The following is a 20276-nucleotide window of genomic DNA, read 5'->3' on the forward strand; positions in this document are numbered from 1 at the left end:
TACATTTTATGACTATTTACACCACTGGAACGATGCCACTGCTGGTGGATGTTCTTGGTACCTTTGTTGATAACTACTTTAAAATCATAAAGCGATAAAAGTCAATTAGATTATGAGAAGGGTTATGACCTCTTCTGTGCCTTGCCAATTACGAAATTTTCAAACTGCAATAGTATCAAAACAGCTAAGATAATGTATAACAGAGAAAGACCATTTTTATATAAACCAATACATAATCCAAAGACTTTATTACAGGAATTTTTTTTATAAAATTTGAAATATAGATTACTCACTTGTTTTTCTGTGATCAGCTAGCATTAATTGTTTACAAAAAGTCCTAAACCACCTGTAAATTTCAAAACACTTCGTCGTGCTGAGTCTCTAAAGTTGAGCGCACCATAGAAGGTGTACTTAAATTGGTCCATATTTATATTTGTTTTTACCAATATCCAAATTTTAAACATGTATTAGGGAAATCATTGCTAGCACTGCATTCAATAATCCTCTATCTATTAAGCATCGAATTGCCAAATATGAGGCTGTGGATTCTTTTTAAAATTTACATATGTTTGGCATTGAGTCAACACAAAGGTACACGATCCTTAACATATATTGTTAAAATAAAAAAAAATAGGGAAAAGGTATAGCATTTGTATGATTTACTTTAATTACGTTGTCAGTGTACTTATTATTCTTGAGGTGTTTTTTTTTATTGTTTTATATTTCTTTACAGGTCTGTACGCTATCAATCATATATATCCTATCAAAATACGATCCTAAATCTGAGATAACCTAAAAATATTATGTTCTCACTTCAATATTTGAGACTAAGATGTGTTCCTTATGTAGTCCACAAATGCTTCATTTCAAGACGATATTGCATTCTGCCGAAAACTGACATAATCAAAGTTCGAAGAGCTACCTTAGATGATTATGAAAACGTAATTCAAATACGAGACCAAAGAGAACTTTATGGAGGTTATGACCCATTACCAGATACCTACAAAATGCTTGTAGAAAGTCCAAACACCATAGCATACGTTGCAACTGCAAATGAAAAACCGGTAGGTTTATTAATCATAGTGTTGGTGTGGATAAAATGCATCGGGGTAATAAATATGTTATGATACATTGGCTTAGTTTGTTCTTCTGTTATTGGGTACTAGTAAAAAAATTACAATCTGTTCTAAATTCTATAACTAATGACAAAGGTAGAATAGCAACAAAAAAACTCGCAATATTTGATAAATTACAATGAAAATAAAAGTTGGATTGCGCAAATAGTACAAATAAGAAAAAAATACCAAATTATTAGAAAAAAAAGCCAACCTATTGCAAAAATCAGACTTAACAAGAGCTATCGCTTAGTGCAAAAACTATTCCTTGACAAAGCAAGGCTCAAATAATAATGAACACACAATAAAATATATATAGGCTTTTCTATAGTTTTATCAAAAGTTAATCAAGTTTACATTAAATTTTATATGTAATTACATAGAGATCAATAAAATTTGGTCGAAGGAAATCATTTCATTATTTATATATTACCTGTAGGTACAATAATTTTAAATGGAAAATTGGAAAAAAATATGTATAGTATGTGGGGGTTTCTGAATGAAATTATTCAAAGTTCATTTGGACTACCGTAAGATCTTTTTACTCTATTAAATAAACTTCATATTGATCAACAGATGATAAATCTAAAAGATATGGTGGTAGGCTTTTAAATACAAGACAACTCATTAAATGTAAAATTAGAAAGGCATTTCATATGATAATAAAAAAATAAATTTAATGTTCAGGTAATAAAAAAAAATACAAATCTGGATATTTTTACAGATACCAAAAATATTTATCATATATAAAAAAAAATATACTAGTATGGCATAGACTACCTTAGCCGTATTTGGAACAACTTAGTTAAAATATACTAGTATGTAAATAAAATGTATGAAACTGTCTAAGTAGATAAAGATTAAATTTGCAAATTTGCAGTTTGGTATGAAGTTAATAGATTGCAACCTTTTTGTTTTTAGAAGTGTACAAAAGAAATACACGCATACATCATAGTGTGGGGGGGGGGGGGGGGGAATGTAGTGAACCCACTCCAGCACTATATATTTCATGAAACCTAAATATTGGAGTATGTTGGTATCAAATCACATGTTTTTATTCTTCATTTTTTCTACTGCAACTCATTTTATTTAAATATATTTCTATATACAAACATGAAATACCATTAATAAGGAGTTCAATTTCGGAAGACATAAAGTTGTTCCGTAAAATTGTGAATTATATCTCGGAATTAAATACTAAAACACATTCTAAAATTACGTTCTTATGACGCTTTGTAAATAAAGCCGTGTTCTAATTAGCCCAAACTATATTTGACATATGCGCACAAATTCCTGTTTTTTAATCTCTTCATCTTCATTGGTATTATAATTAAAAAAGATATATGTTTCAGCAGCTTACATAAATTTTTAATATATATCGTATATTTACCCTCCTTCTAGTTTTCAAATTTATCAGATATGAAAGGGTGAAAAACTAGAACAGCCAAGTTTTTTCAAGGTATTTTGGTACACTTCGACCTATAAAAGACTGTATTTTTCCCATTACAATTCAAATAATGCTTAATGCTCAGTTTAACATTGATAGGCAGTATATTTGACCATATTTTATGCCTAACTAACGTTCAGTGTAAATTATCGACACACATAATGCCTACCCATGAAAAAATGAGCATACATCATGCCATAACGGTATTATTTCTTAAGAAGAACACTAGTAAAAGAACCGGTAAATGATATCATTTATTACATTTGGTAAATTCATTAACTTATAACAGAGATACAAATTGGACTAACGTTTTTATTCAAGTAAATTGTTAAAACACAAAATGTGTAATAAACATTTATTACTTTAAAAACAGACTGTGATTAAAGATTTTGAAGTTGACCGCTAGAAGGCACATCTGATCTACTTCGTTGAATATATTTCTAATATTTTTTAACTCCAACTTGTACAGTAAAAAAATTTGACGAAGCGGCTATTGATTTTTCTTTACAATAGTTTTGTAAAGTTCAAGATCAGGAAGGCCAGTAAAAGAAACGCATGAGTTAATGTATACTTAACAATCATTGCAATTTTATACAGATGAGGGATACATCATTTTTATTATATTCGAAAATTATCACAAATACTCAACACATTTTGCCTTTTTTTTTAAATTTGACTTGACCTATGTCTGATCGTAGTCAAGATTTATGAAATAATGATTATTGACAAAGACACAATTAGACAGTGTATGTAAAGTGCGGATCCTAAAATATCGTTTTCACTGTATATGCCATAAATGTCTGATGTAGAATGATAAATAAACAGACGATTTATTTTTTATTTTTGAAGAAAATGAAGAAATTTAGTTAAAATGTATATGTTTAGAAATAAATAATACTAGTAAGACAATGTAAGAGATGCTAACGGGGTTTAATCGCACATGAAGCCACCCAGCTGTGAAATATATACCGAAATAGGTGAATATTTAGGACATTTCACGAACAGTTCGTGCAGGTGATTTAAAACTAGCAGGTAAGATGTTGTTGCAGAAAAATATTCATTTCAACACAATTATTAAAGTTGTATAACGTAGAATAGTTGTTGTCATTCAGTTTCCTCATATCAAACTAAATTCCACTTTGATGCTTTCTTTATGCGAGTCATGTTTACTGTCGAATAATGATACTATTCTTTCAGTTTCACTGTAGAGCGATTCATTAGTATTGTATATGCGGTGCATTTTCACTATATGAATTTTACTTTTTTTTTTATATCTATAAGTCTTAATTAAGCCGACTTGCTCAAACAATAGATACAGTAAGAGAAGGATTTTATCAAGTTTAACTTGCGAACGAAAGTTTAATTTAACAATCTATTAAATTCAATAGAAATAAAATTTATTTCAAATGTATTCCATTTAATTCCTTATAATGATCGTAGGGATCTTTATCCTTGGTTTTATTTTTCCATTTCCATGACACTTCATCACTAATTACGTACATCTTGATATAGATTAAACCGTTGGTTTTTCCGTTTGAAGGGTTACACTGGGCCCTTTATAGCTTGCTGTACGGTGTGAGCCGAGACTCCATGTTGAAAACCGTATTTTGACCTATAATGGTCTACTTTTATAAATTTTGACTCGGATGGAGAGTTGTCTCATTGTCACATATGACATCTTCTTAATATATCGATTTATGGCTCTAACCGAAACGGGATGGGATAAAAAGGGATTAAAAAAACCAGACTGGGCTTAAAATGAATTTTGTCAAATCGTACAATTTTGCCTAACCAGTTACTCGAATAGTCTTTCGACCGACTAACAGGTTAACAGGTAGTTTTAGTTTATATTTGAGAGCATTACCTTTAGTACATGTACATTACAAATGTTCGTTTTCATGAAAACGATAAATAAAAAAAATAAAAATGAGAATGGAAATGGGGAAATGTCATAGAGACAACAAATCAACCAAAGAGCAGATAACAGCCGAAGGTAACCCACGAGTCTTTAATGACGTTTTTTTGCATTATGCAGTTATACTTTTTAAGGATTGTTTGGAGGAATGCTGGCGAAGTTTGCTTGCCTTTAATAATCCAATACCACCGTTCATGCTATAGCGTTTGTAAAATCGTTATATTGAAAAAATAAAAAAAAACTTCTTGATCTCGACAATGAAAATGATTCTTTCTCTTTCTTTTGAGTCTCAGAAAATAATGTGGAAATTTCAATTTTAAACAATTAAGCCAGATGCATCAAGTATTCATTTATAACATTCACCTTGATTTTAGTACAATTTTTTTAGTTGACATTTCGTTTAAAGTATGACAAAGCCTTGCACATTCAGATGTAAGTCAACGCAATATAAGTTCAAAAATATAATAATGTAGTAAATTCTAAAAGGAGTAGGTCCGGTAAGGACCGATTTTGGCCTCAAATTTCAGGTTCATCTGACGAAAGATTTTGACCATTTTTTAAACACTTAATTGTCTTTTTTTTATTCAATAAGTTTATGTGAAAGATTTTAACTTATTTAGTAACTAAAAACTACCTGATTCAAGCTCAAATATGAAAATTCTACCAAATATACCGAAAAATGTCACTTTTCAGATGGTTTTTGTCAAAAATGAAAGTGGCCGCATCCGTGTTCATTCTCAACCTTTATATATGTTATGTATTATAATAAAATACAACTTACATTTCAATATAAAGGATGAAGCACTTTCGTTATACATGGAAACCGTCTAAAATTTAACTAAAATGCTAAAATTGTGAAGATTTCAGTAATTTACCATGACTTAATGGTACTGGTACCCGATACATGTGCATTGTATTGTCAAAAACAGCCCATATCTATGTAGCAGAAGCATTCTACTGTCCAATAAATAACTTATAGTTTACATTTTAACAATTTTGTAAAACTGCTATATTTTGGGGCCAAAAGGGGGTCTTACTGAACCTACTCCTTTAATCGGATTACTGATTTAAAGTAACTGTTTAAAAAATCCATATATACTACTCATGTTTTCTTAAGATATTGCCTCGAGCCGATAGTGTGAGCCAAAATTTGTTCCTTTTTTCACAGACAATATCTATATAATTTGTTCCATCTCTATAAAATAAGTTCCACACTTTGCCTGGTGAAATAAGTACTGGGTTGGTGAAAAATGTTTCTTACCTAGTGATATACGTTCCGGATTTATGAGATTTGTGCCTAACCTGGTGAAATAAGTTCTCGGTTTGTGAGATTTTTTTCCTCACCTGGAAAAATAAGTTCTTTATCTAGAAATATGTTCCATTGGTTAAACAAGTTATCTTATATCCTGAGCATTTGTCATCAGTCAGTTTAAAGTTATCATTCAAGTGCATTATAAAAATAAGTATTATATTTATTGTACAATAAATAAAAAGTGTTAATCATCAAATTTGTATCCTTTGGAGTATAGCAATGTTTAGTTATAGAATCGTAAAAGATATCAAAATGACACTGTTGAGCAAGAGAAGAGTAGAATTAGATTTGTTTTAATCTTCATCCTATTGTTACAGTCATGCGTTCAATTGCAAATATATCCCATGCAAGCACACTCAGTACAGCATTAAACTTGCATTATGGTTCAAGTGTGACAAGAAGCATTATAATTAGTTTTTGTTACAAGCTTGAATAGCTATATATTTGATGCAGAATGAATAAGGAGTTTGTATTTCAATGTGAAAATGTCATCAATACTTAAGTCATTAATTAAGTTTTTCATTTGTTGCAAGTCCATTTATCACATAAATCTCTACAATAAAAATTCCTCACATCTTCGAAAATTTACATCAGAAATGATTGCACTAATAGTGATAATTCATCTCATTTATAGTTAAAATGGATCGCTTTCAATAATCGATATGCTATATTATGTTGCTTTTATAACACTTATTTAAGTTTAATAAAATTGAGAATTGAAATGGGGAATGTGTCAAAGAGACAACAACCCGACCATAGAAAAAAACAACAGCAGTAGGTCACCAACAGGTCTTCAATGTAGCAATAATCTCCCGCACCCGCAGGCGTCCTTCAGCTGGCCCCTAAACAAATATATAAATGTACTAGTTCAGTGATAATTAACGTCATACTTATTTCCAAATTGTACACAAGAAACTAAAATTAAAATAATACAAGACTAACAAAGGCCAGAGGCTCCTGACTTGGGACAGGCGCAAAAATGCGACGGGGTTAAACATGTTTGAGCCAAGGCTCCGTGTTGAAGGCCGTACTTTAACCCATAATGGTTTAATTTTTAAATTGTTATTTGGATGGAGAGTTGTCTCATTGGCACTCACACCACATCTTCCTATATCTATTGTGAGATCTCAACCCTCCCCATATACCTCTAGCCAATGTAGAAAAGTAAACGCATAACAATACGCACATTAAAATTCAGTTCAAGAGAAGTCAGAGTCTGATGTCAGAAGATGTAACCAAAGAAAATAAACAAAATGACAATAATACATAAATAACAACAGACTACTAGCAGTTAACTGACATGCCAGCTCCAGACTTCAATTAAACTGACTGAAAGATTATGACTTCATCATATGAACATCTAGCACGATCCTTCCCATTTGGGGTTTAGTATCATACCATCATAACATATATGAGAAGAACATAACCCGTGTCATGCCAACAACTGTTTTTTTTAATAAATGTGTTTAGTTCCGATGCAATGACCCTATAAGTGAATCAATATTACCGCCAAAATATGCAATCTTTAATGACATTACAACAGTATTGTAACTATATCCCTTCTTAATAAGTCTATTCAAAGGTTTTGTTAGTTTCTGAGGGGAATACTGACACCTTTGTGCTTTATAAAGAATATTTCCATAAAAAATTGATATGAAATACCTGAACGTATAAGAAGTTGAGCTATATTTACGAATGATGTCCTTATACCGATGATAAAATTTAGTAAATGTTGTGATATCGAAAAACCCGGTGTAATAATTTTTCAGAAATACACAAATTTCTCTCGTTAAAATCTAAAACATTGTTACATACACGAGCGAATCGTACAAGTTGAGATATATAAACACCGTAAGATCCATCTAAAAATGGATAATTAACGATAGGAAATGAAAAAATCATCTCTTTTATCATAAATTTTTGTTAGTATTAGCTTTATTTAAAGTAAGTTCAACAGGATAAATTTCTTTAATATACATACTGAAGTCGTCATTATTGAGAGCCAAAATATCATCCAAATACCTAAAAGTATTATTAAATTTGTTTATCAGATGTTGTTTCGATGGGTCTTTGTTTATTTTTGTCATAAATTGTAACTCATAGCAATACAAAAACAGATCCGCAATAAGTGGTGCACAGTTAGTCTCCATTGGAATTCCGATAATCTGACGATATACGGAATCCCCAAAGCGCACAAAAATGTTATCTAGTAAAAATTCAAGGGCATATATAGTACCAAAGCATATCCAATTAACATAGTTTTTTTTGTTTATTGCTACTAAAAAATGACCTAAAAGAGTTTAAACATATATATTCACATTCTGACTTTTAAATGCCCATTTAATTAGGTGTGTGAATGTTTCTTTATGAGAGTGTGAGGCAATGTGGTGTACAGGGTAGAAAAATCAAAACTTTGAACAGATTCAAAATCACCAATATAAGCATGCAATTTATCAAGTACTTCCAACGAGTTCTTGACACTCCAAAAATAAATAATTCCACTATTTTCGAAGGCCTTATTTGAACAATTTATTATCAGGTTTTTAATTGTACCAAGTGTGCTGGTAAGAAGAATAGACAATTTAGTAGTGGAGCAATGGCTTGAAGACGAAATTAATCTAGTATATTTGTAAGGTGTTTTGTGTAGTTTCGGGAGCCAATACATAGTTGGAACTTTCATTGTATTTGGCTCTGCTTGTAAAGCAGTAACAAAAAGTTTATTTTTGTTACAGATGTCGTTTTCTGAAAATGGAGTCAGGTGGAATGTTAGTGAATTGTTGATTTCTTTTTTCAGAACCTCAATGTAAAATTTACGCCAAACAATAATAATATTATTAGCAGCTTTATCGGCCGGGACAAAAACAAATTCATTGGTTAGTTCTTTTAGTTTATGTTTGATACGAGAAATAGAATAATGCTGTTTTTGTACATTAAAAAAACATATCACAATGAAAATATGTGGAAAATTACCTTCAAATCAAATATTTTGGTATTTTTAAAACGTAAACAAATACAATTTTCCCATGATCCTTTATTCTACAATAGACATACTCGCATATGACAGTGAAAATGAACTAGCTGGATTCGCACTTTATATACACTGATTAGATCTCAAACATTAATTATTATATCAGAGTATAAACATAAGAAGAAAGACTATTAACTTCAGATTGATGTTAAACTATGCAGACCTATTATGATCTTGTCTGTCACCCTTTAAAATAAAAGCAGTTATAATATATAAGTTTTAAGGTAACGGACGGTCATGGGATTATTGGAAAGCTATTCTTGATTCATGCTTTTAAGGTATAAAAACTCTTATTCATAGCCATATTGATTTTTAACTTCAAGCATTAATGGTTCTTTGTCTTAAGTTTAAACAAAGTCACCGTGGCAATTATATCATGTCAAAACTATACCTTATGATATCCTGAAAAATCAACATATTTTCAATTGCATATCAGAGCGTACTGATTGTCGAAAGTTTGCTAGTAAAAACAGGTACTTCTGATCTGAACAACAGGGCAAATGTGCCCTCCTATCAAAATTTTATATTGTATACTTATTGACGTGGCATGAGTGGAATAGTAAATTCGTTGTTAGCGTGTTGCAAATATTGCCAATAGAAGTAGCCAAGGGCAAGAGTTGATTCCGATGAGACAATAAACTTACTATTTTACGAATATTCAGTCAGTAAATGTTTTATTATATCGAAAAAGACAACAGACAACAAATTGCCGGGGAAATACACCATATATATGTAAACCATATTGTTTAACGTTTACTTCATCATAAATGTTTGAACATGCTAAAGCTACATCCTGTACTGACGTCAAGCCAAGATAAAGTAGGTAAACTGCGACGTCTCAACTCCCGCAGTATTTTCAAAATCCCCTAACCCCGTAGCTGCATTGAAAATTCCGCGAAATTAAATTACGCCTGCGGTCAAATAGTTTCATCATGGAAACTAGTGACCGGTCCAATAATTCAACACTTGCAATTTGAAAAAATAGTCAAACTATTGTGGACTTATTTTATATTAAAATTGATAACTGAGGTATAATAAACTTCTTTATCATTCAAAAGAAACTTTCAACCATATCACTAAGCCTTTATTTGGTACCAAAACTACCAAAATGATATACATCTATATAGCTATGCGTATAAACTATTTTGTTTTAAATATGTAATACTCATGTATGTTCTTTCCGACCGGTCCTAAATAAGTGGTTCTATAATTAATTCCTCTGAATATTTCAATACTTACTACATGCAATTTCATAAAAACAAAAACAGTTTCTTTGCCTACAATTAATTTTTGTCAAATGGTCCTTTACAATGTAGTTTAAGTACATTGACCAAACCAAATAAAGTTGTCTTATTCTCTTTTCAGGTTGGGTTGCAGTTTTCATCGTTAATTGATAATGGAGAAACAATCGGATTGTTCGGATTAAGAGTTTCAGCAAAATACCATAAATATGGTTTACCAGAGAAAATGTTCATTCACCTAAGCACTGAACCTGTCTACCAAGGATTTGCAATGCAATTTATAACTTGCTTAGATGGAACATCCAGCGAGAAGTTTTCAAGTGGATTTTATCTCAGGTGTGCAGAGAAAGTAATGTCCAAGGTTAGTACTTCCACATTTTTCTTTCACGCGTGAATGTTTTGATAAATATTTTTTTCCATTATAATATCATTGGGCTCTCGTGTATCGATGGCATCGACGATGTATTTTGTTTATCTGTCATTTGCATGTTGTGTCGACTGTTATATTATTTGTTTGTGCGTGAGTACGTAAAACTTCTCGAAAATGTTTTATAAGAAGCGACTAGTTTTATGTTCGTATGATTTTTACTCAAAGACATATTTTGGTTTAACTATCAAAAGTGTAATCATTATCTTATTCCCGCATAAGTTGTGAGTAAACTTATGATTTTGATCACAACTTATCATTAAAATAAAAACGAATTTCAAATTGCAAGCGTTTCCAACTATTGGACCTCGGTAAAACTATTCGACCGAAGGCGTCATCATATTTCGCGGAATTGCAAATGCAATAAATGTGACTAATTTTGAGAAAATTGCAGCGTCGAGTTTCACCTTTTGTATCTAGGGTTGTATCAGTGCAGAACACGTAGCCTTACTATTCAAATTATGTTCGAAGTAAACATGAAACAAAAAAATGGAAAAAAAACACGTTTGATAATTTATTGTGTCCGAAGCGTTTTCCTGGATTTACCTTCATCGGGAACGCTCACAGCCAAACATTTGAAATCCGAAGATGTATAAGTACCAAAAATTATATGATTGTGTTTCTGTTTTTTATATTTCGATAGTTGATTTCGCCCTGACGTTTATTGTCTGATGTCTCTTATGGTATTAATAAACACTTACTGACTCCGGGCAATAGTTGTAAATCTGAAACAATAAACTTACTATTACACTCACACCCAGTCAAAAGTATACACTATACTGTTTAATATTATGAAACGTACTAACGTACATATGTACCTATTCTTTTCAGAAAATGGTGCAATACCTTACAAGCAGCAAAAAGATTGCAGACAACTTAATTCACAACGAAAATAACCCAGTCGCAGCGCATGTTATTACCATTAACCATCTTAAAGTATTATTTTCTTCCCTTATACGATGCAATTATCTTTTCCCAGAAGGCCGATTGTTGATATATTGGATGGCGTACCGAATACTTCCTTCAAATATCCCTTTAATTATGAATAAAAGGACAACGACTGTTGCCTCGTGTTTGCATCAACCTAAAAACGCACTAATAACAATAGGAACATATGCTTATACTTTCAACGGATTGTTCTACCACCTTGATGTTTATGGTAATACTGACACAAATTTTAAAGATCATCTCTCCCTCCATCTAAAAAAAATTGTATGTCTTGCAGCAGATACCATTTGCTTGGAAATAGTACTACCAGACGAAACACCAAGCAAAAGAATTGACGAAGCGTTTCTGCAGTTTGGATTTGAAAGAAACAGCAACAGTAATCATTTTAAAGTGGATGCATGGGAGAAAAGCACCAAATCAATTCCTGAGTCTGAGAACAAAAAATAGTACAAAACTAAACTTATTTGAAAATTTTGTTTATAAATATTAATTACGATTTTTCTTAATAGCAATCTTTAGGTGTCTACATCTATGAGTTGTTGTGACATAAGAAAATATTAAGGGTTTTTATCAGGTTGATGAATATGGTTTTTGGTATTCGTTTAGACGATAGAATAAACAATTAAAACAACACGTTACAAATTTCATGCGTCTGAAACACTTTTCTAGATTTATAGTCATTGTGAACGATCAAAGTCGAGTATTTGAAAGCCGAGAATGTATAAGAATCGAAACCGTTGAAGAGCTGTATAAACACAAAGGATAACGAAATTAGCGCTAGCTAAATCAATCTAAGCTTTACTTTACCTGGGGGAGTCAAAACATTAGATTCTGAGAGTTTTAAAATTTATCTACGGAAATTGTTGAAAGTTATTAGAAATTATGTCAGTACTAATAAACGGAACAAACTAGATAAGGAAAATGATAAATTGATAGTATGCACTTTAAATATCACAATTAAAGACTATATCAAGTTTGACTTCAATAAAAAAAAATGTGAACTAGATCGCAAGTAAAAAAAAAGCTAACACACACTTTTTGAGATCACCATGTTTGAAAATATGGTGCGTTCGAAGCGCTTTTCTGATTTTGCCTTCATTATGAACGTTTAAACCTAAACATTTGATATTAAGGGTTTTTAACATATGTAGACAGTTAAGGTGTAATAGCTACCTGTAAAAGATTTCCAAATGATTCCAATTAAAACCTGATATGAGGGAGTTAAAAACGGAACTAAGAGCCTGAATTTCTAAATTTCCATTTATCAACGGGGAATTTTTAAAATGTTGATCGTAGATAGCTTTGGCTATTCTTTGTAGGTCTCTTTGGGTCATATTTAATCAAGGAAAGCGCTTTTGACGTATCAAATTTATAAATGTAATTCCCAAATTGTACTTATTCGGTTGTTGTATTTCTAATTAAAGTTTTCAAAATCCAAGTATAGAGCATATAAATAAAGAGCTAAATTTGACATACTCTCAAGGATTTATATCTCGAACGACGCATAAATACAATGATTTGTCATATGTTAAAAAAGGTTGCAAATCTATTTATCATATTTCATAATCTAAAAAGACACTGCTGACTATGCGGTATATTCTTTGTTCATTGATGAAGGCCGTATGGTGACCTATATTTGTTGATTTCTGTGTCATTTGGTCTGAAGAAGAATGTTGTGAAGAGTTGTCTCCTTGGTAATCATGCCGCATCTTTTTATTGTAATACTCATATTGTATACTTCTACTCTACTGGTGTTCCCATAGATCTGTGAAACAGATACGGAAGATACCCAAAATGACATTCAAAACTGATAAGGCGAAGAGAATTTGACAACACCATGGCAAAAAAACCGACAGACAACCAAAGACAATCAACTAAAACATCATTCGAACTCTGATGGATAGTTGGTTCATTAAAAATATTCATGACACAGCTTCTTATTTCTATATTAAATATTACATGAAAATCAAGTTTAGCAATATCAACCCCACCAAAAAATTGGGCCTTAATCATGTGATTCGAAAGGAAAAGCAGATTCAGGTCCGCTCGTGGTACTAGAAGTATCATTTCGCTAATACTTCTCATGCAATGATAAAAAAATCGAGGTAATTATTAATGTCACTGACTCAATCAACATTATTTTTATGTTCTTTGAAATACATTATTTAGTGTAAAAAATAAAAGAAAAAAACATGTAACACATAAACAAACGACAACTACTGACTTACAGGTTCCTGACTTGGAACAGGCACATTCACAAATAATGTATCGGGGTTAAACATGTTAGCGGGATCCCAACCCTCCCCTTAAACTGTGATAGTGGTATAACAGTACAACATAAGAACGAACTACAAAAATCAGAAAAAAACCTCATCAGATTGACAAAAAAAAACAATATTGAAGGCGTTAAGATGAATTATACTTGCTAACTATATTTTTTTTATCGTAGCATCTTTCGTTGCTCGTTTTGTAACATGATTTATATATGAACGAATATGTGACCCGCCATGATATTTGAAGGCTTATGGAGGTAGAACGTTATTGTTTGAAAAATTATATACATGATAAATATCGAGATTCAATTAAATACTATATAGTACGTATTTGTGAAGAAAAGTCATAATAAACACTTTCCTTGGCTTCTTTTTTGCGGACGCCGAACTATACATCATATATAAGTTTTGAAGGAGTTTTACTTTATCGTTTGAAGTGAAATTGAATCTACATTTTAAATTGGTACAAAAAAGTCAAATGTCTGCTCTATATATAGATTTCCTTTCATAAATAAAGTCTGAAATATATCCATAATAAATGCACCGTATCAAATGCACATAAGAGAACTTCTACTTATAAACTGTTACGCGTCGCATACTATGTATAGAGACATACATAATAAATATAAATCAAAAAAAGGAATTCTTAAAGCTTACTTTGACAAGTTTTAAACTGACTTAATTTCAACAAGTTTAAATTACATGTTCTAAAATAGAGCTACAAACAAACGAAAAATGCTCTGCTTTAAAAAAAATTCTTTCATAAATGAAGTCTGAAATATATTCATAATAAATGCACCGTACCAAATGCATATATGAGAACAACTTCTTATAAACTTTTTCGCGTCGCATACTATGTTTAAAGACGTGCATGATAAATCAAAATTAAAAAAAGAATTCTTAAGCTTACTTTGACAAAGGAGTAGGTCCAGTAAGGACCGATTTTGGCCTCAAATTTCAGTTTCATCTGACGAAAGATTTTGACCACTTTTTAAACACTTAAGTGTCTATTTCATTTGATTCAATTATTTTTTATGAAAGATTTTAACTCATTTGGTCATAAAAACGATCCGATTCAAGCTAAATAATGAAAAATCTACCAAATATGCGAAAAATGTCCCTTTTCAGATGTTTTTTGTCAAAAATGAAAGTGGCCGCATCCGTGTTCATCCTCACTCTTTATGTATGTTATGTATTATCATCAAATACAACTTCCATTTTAATATTTTGGATGTACACGGATGCGGCCACTTTCGTTTTACACGGAAACCGTCTAAAATTTAACTAAAATGCTTGAATTTTGATGATTTCAGTAATTTAGCATGACTTTATGGTGCTTGTGCTCAATAATGTGCATTGTATTGCCAAACACAGCCAATATTTATGTAGCAGAACCATTCTACTATCCAATAAATAGCTAAAAGTTCACATTTTAACAATTTTGTAAAACTGATATATTTTGTGGCCAAAAAGGGCTCTTACCGGACCTACTCCTTTTAAACTGCAATGTAACTCCATTTCAACAAGTTTAAATTACATGTTCTAAAATAGAGCTAAGTATTGTTTGTATTGTAGTAAATTGAAGTCTTTGAAAAAAAATCAAATACGCTATTAAACAAAGAGCCAATAAATACAATATTTTTGTGTTTTATAAATTAGTGCCTTCAATAAATAAAAGTAGTTATAGAACAGTCTCATTTTTATACCGGTATTCGAAATGACTCGTTTCATTGCTATTACAACAAACACGTCATAATAACATGATAGAGAGTTTTGTTTCTAGGTAAATATACAAAATACAAATTTTAGACAATGTACCCTCCTAAGCCTGGAAGTGGCCTGTCACAAATAGTTAACGGCGTTTTTCTCACAATGATGTTCTACCTCCATAAGCCTGGATGAGTCGTGGCTGGTCACATATGTGTTGAGTGGACACCATGCCACTCACTTAAACAAGACATTAATTTGTCATACATTCTAGAAACTTCAACTCATAATGATCAATTATATTTTTTTTTAATTTGGCGTGACTACGACTTCGTGGTTAGAACGTTTGTTTTACGTTCACTCCATACATTAATCATTTGAAACGTAAATGCTGGAAGCTATTGTGAAACGTTCACATTACTCATTTTGAATTTAACTTCATGGAAACGACCCCAAACTAAAACATCAACCTGATACAAGACGGACGAACGAGAGGATAGACATGCGCATAGACCGGCACACTATATACCTTCTTTCTCGTTTCAGGTTCAAATTTTTGGTTATGAAAGTTTTTGATAAATTGGAGTTTTGATAACTAACTATAAGGTTGCATGTTTGTTCAATGTTAATAAAATGTTTCTTTTTCGAAAACAATGTTTCTTTTGTCTATTCTAAATGTCGTGTTTTTTTACGTCTGGAGCCAGTCAGCCGAATTGTACAAATAACAAGAATGTGTCCATAGTGCACGGATGTCCCACTCGCACTATCATAATCTATGTTCAGTTGACCGAGAAATTTTGCCATTACGGAATTGTATTCCCTGTAGGAAGTTAATTAGTCGACCGTATGTTGCGCCTAACCCTGCACCGCTACCAAAGGATCGTCTTGGAGAAAACCCGCCATTTAGCGTCACGGGAGTTGATCTCACAGGAAAGTTTCATGTACGACAAAATGGTAACAAGGAAACGAAAGCGTACATATGTCTATTCACGTGCGCTTCAAACAGAGCTGTTCACATTGAGTAAGTTCAGGATTTAACGACACAATTGTTTTATTAGCATTTCGTAGATTTGTTAGCCGTCGATCTTTACCGAACATTATGATATCTGACAATGCTTCGACGTTTAAATCTGCAGCATCAGAGATTTCTTAAATATTCAAATCAGAAACTGTGTACGGAAAACTTAGTGAGTTTGGAACAGTCAGGAAGTTTATACCCAGCAGAACTCCTTGATACAGAGGATGGTGGAAGCGATTTATTGGACTAAAAAATACTTCGCACAAGAAAACATTAGGACGTGTCTGTATCGACTTAGATATTCTACACACCGTTGTTAATGAAAACGAGTGCACACTGAAAGACCAACCGTTAACGTACATCTCTAATGATGAACAGGATCCAGTACCACTTACAGCGTCTCATCTTTTGTATGGTAGAAGATTAAAGACCCTTCCGTATCCTTGAAATGACCATAGCGAACTTAAAGACTCTAGGAAAACATTAAGTTGGTGCTTATGCGCACAAGCCTTACAAACAACAACAAGAATCACTTTCGGACGTGGAACATTTTTACACTTTTATGGAACATTGGTATCATCGGGGACCTTGTGCGTGGTGAAGATGGTTTGGTGAGATCAGCATTATTGCTTACAAAATGTGGACTAACCAACAAACCAATGTAAAACTGTTCCCACTAGAGATAAATTCTATTGAAAATGGTGAATCTCAAATACTTAGTAGGAGTGTTCGTTTATAAAACCGCAATCAGAGACTGTTATTATAACTGAGAACAATGTTGAATCGCAACTTGCTTCAGCGATAGTTTATTATGTGATTCATAGACTTTAAAGTTTCAATAATTTCATTTCTTTTTCTTAATAGATAATTTTCTTAATTTAGCAATCAATCATCCATTTGTATAGACGTCTTTTTCTCACTTATTCTCACGTCATAACACAACGCATTATACAATTTTACGATCACGAGAGTACAACAATTTCAAAAGACAATGTAACACACACAGAAACAAACTATATGAAGACATCAACTGCTAAGTTCATGAATTGGTACAGAACATATTAAGAAAAACTGGGTGGATTGGACCTGGTTTTGTTGCTAGCCAAACCTCACGCTTTTACGGAAATGTTAAATATAACACTAGAATGATAAGATTACATGACAGGACTACAGTACAAATAAATGCAAGAACATTCAGGACAGAGAAATATACAAATAAACAATACGAAAGTACATTTCGACATGCTAATAACTTAATACGGCAGACGCACGTTTCGTCTACATAAGACTCATCAGTGACGTTCAGATAAAAAAAAGTAATAAAGCCAAAACAAGTACAAAGTTGAAGAGCATTGATGATTCAAAATTCTATAAATACGGCTAATAATCTATACGTGGGATAAGAATTTTTGTCAGATGCCTTCCAGTGGGATATATACAATCACTTGCTACTTTCTACACACTTTCTCACGAATTTAATCTTTTTCTTACAAAACTGATTTTCTTTTGATGTATTCTTTTGTTGATAAACGAATGTTGCCCCTTCTTTTAATTTTTTGTTGTTTGCTTGTCGCTTGTTGATGTTTAAGAAAACCGAATTATCCCTCGCTTCATATTTAAAAACATTCGAGACGATACCAATATCAATACATAAAACAAAATAATTAAGCTTACATTGTAACTGACAACAGGAGAAAAAGATCACGAGCATCTCTTTCATGTAAATGCATGTCACGCCACCCTTTCCCCCACCAAAAGTTAAAATAATAAAAACAAACACACCCCAAAAAAGGAAGATGGTTGGTGCATAATCACGAATACGTTACTGTTGCCAGGGATTTTTCACAAGTGTAGTAGTTAGCAGAAAAATTTAGGTTCCTATATTCACCTATAAACTATACATTTTACTTGTTCCATAAAGTAAATCCAAATTTCAAAAGGCTTGATCAAAAAAGCTTGTAACTGTCTAATAACTTGCAAGTACGAAAAAAGAAGTACATTTTGTCTATGCTTTGTAATTGCACAGCTATTGAAAGTTTATCATGCATTCTTTTAAAATTAGATTTTAAGCCAGATTAAAGTTAAACGATAAGAAGTGGCTAACCCGAAAAGGATAAGAAACAAGGCATGCATTGTAACATTAAAGCCTGTTAGATTTAGTTAATGTTTCAAGAAAGTGTGATGTATCATGAAAATTGTTTATAAAAACATAACAAAAGCGCAAGTACAGAACGTTTAAGTATTCAATGTTAATACGTACAGAAAGGTTATTCCTGTATTGGTTTTTCGAATCATTTGATTTAGGCGTTTAAAATTGAGAATGGAAATGGGGAATATGGCAAAAAGACAACAAACCGACCAAAGAGCAGACAACAACAGAAGGCCACCAATGGGTATTAAACGTAGCGAGAAAATTCCGAACCAGGAGGTGGTCCTCGCCTAGTCCCTAAAAATGTCTATGATAAATACGACGTGATAAGCGTGGAAAAGTTAATGGTATGTTTGTATATGTTCTCAAAAGGAGGACGAAAGATACTAAAGGGACAGTCAAACTCATAAATCTAAAATAAACTGACAACGCCATGGCTAAAAATGAAAAAGACAAACAGACAAACAATAGCACACATGACACAACATAGAAAACTATGTCAAAAAGAATAAACAACACGAACCCCGCCAAAAACTAGGTTGTTTTCAACTTTCAAATTTCCGATTGTACTTTGATTTATGAATTATTTTTTTGCTCATGAAATATAAATTGAAACATACATGTATGTATTTGATCTATCAACATATTTACAGACTATAATCTTATTTTAAAGAAAATAATACATCATGTTGTGTGTTTTTTTTTTAAAATATGCTAATATTAAGGTGATGGCTTGAGTTGTGGTAATAGAAACTTTCAAATGTCTTTTTATTATATTGATGGTTAGTTTTCATTAGTCTGTGCATGGAGAGAAATCCTTTTATTCTTATAAAGTGTTCTTATGATTAGATTCGGCATAATGCAGTCATTTTGACTTACGCAAATACATAAACAATATTAGGAGAAGGTCAGAAACAATATAAACTGTTGTGTATGTAGCTTAGAAACTGGATAAGGGCGAGGATATAATGAACCCTTCCCCAGTTCTGCGCCGAGTACCAAACAAGTTCATATTTTTATAACATTGACCTAATGTTAATATTGTTTTTATACTGCAATTTAGACCAGTACATTTATAACTATTTAAATGTAACACAAATTCCAAACTTATTTTCATCTCTTAATGAACCCCTTATTGTAGAAAAAAAAGTGTATTTTTCTTATTATTGACCTGATATTGTTTTTACACTGCAACGTAAATAACTTCATTCAATTTGATTACTTTATATAAAATGAAAAAAACAATTTCAAACTAATTTTCATCCCTAAATGAACCCCTAGTTGTAGAAAAGTTTATATTTCAATAACATTGACATGATATTGATTATTTGCATTAAGAGATGTAAAACCATGTTAAACTCACCATATTGTACATAGGAAAATGCCTGTATCAAGTTAGGATTATGACAGTTGTTATCCATTCGTTTGAAGTGTTTGAGCCTTTGTTTTTGCCTTTTAATTAGAGATTTTCCCGTTTTGAATTTTCCTACGAGTTCAGTATTTTTAGGTTTTACCTTTTAATAGCAATTTAAATGTAACTCATATTTCAAACTTATTTTTATCCCTTAATTAACCCCTGATTGTAGGAAAAAAATTATATTTATATTACATCGACCAAATATTGTTTTATACTGCAACTTTTTCGTACTTGCAAGTTATTGGACGTAAAAAGCTATTTGGATCAAGCCTTGTGAAA

General features: G+C 31.6%; 1 protein-coding gene across 1 annotated transcript; it reads left to right on the forward strand.

Moving 5' to 3' along the window:
- Nucleotides 1-737: 737 nt before the first annotated feature.
- On the forward strand, nt 738-11883 carry LOC134709617 (uncharacterized). The gene is made up of 3 exons (XM_063569773.1): nt 738-1064; nt 10183-10419; nt 11317-11883. The coding sequence occupies exons 1-3, from the start codon at nt 804-806 to the stop codon at nt 11878-11880; spliced, it is 1062 nt and encodes a 353-aa protein (XP_063425843.1). The 5' UTR covers nt 738-803; the 3' UTR covers nt 11881-11883.
- Nucleotides 11884-20276: the final 8393 nt, after the last annotated feature.

This window comes from Mytilus trossulus, chromosome 1 (genome assembly GCF_036588685.1).
Source record: "Mytilus trossulus isolate FHL-02 chromosome 1, PNRI_Mtr1.1.1.hap1, whole genome shotgun sequence".
NCBI lineage: Eukaryota > Metazoa > Mollusca > Bivalvia > Mytilida > Mytilidae > Mytilus > Mytilus trossulus.

Coding starts and splice junctions, on each gene's coding strand:
- LOC134709617 (XM_063569773.1), top strand. CDS start 804: ATGTTCTCACTTCAATATTTGAGACTAAGATGTGTTCCTTATGTAGTC. Junction 1,065..10,182: donor CAACTGCAAATGAAAAACCG/GTAGGTTTATTA, acceptor TTCTCTTTTCAG/GTTGGGTTGCAGTTTTCATC. Junction 10,420..11,316: donor CAGAGAAAGTAATGTCCAAG/GTTAGTACTTCC, acceptor TATTCTTTTCAG/AAAATGGTGCAATACCTTAC.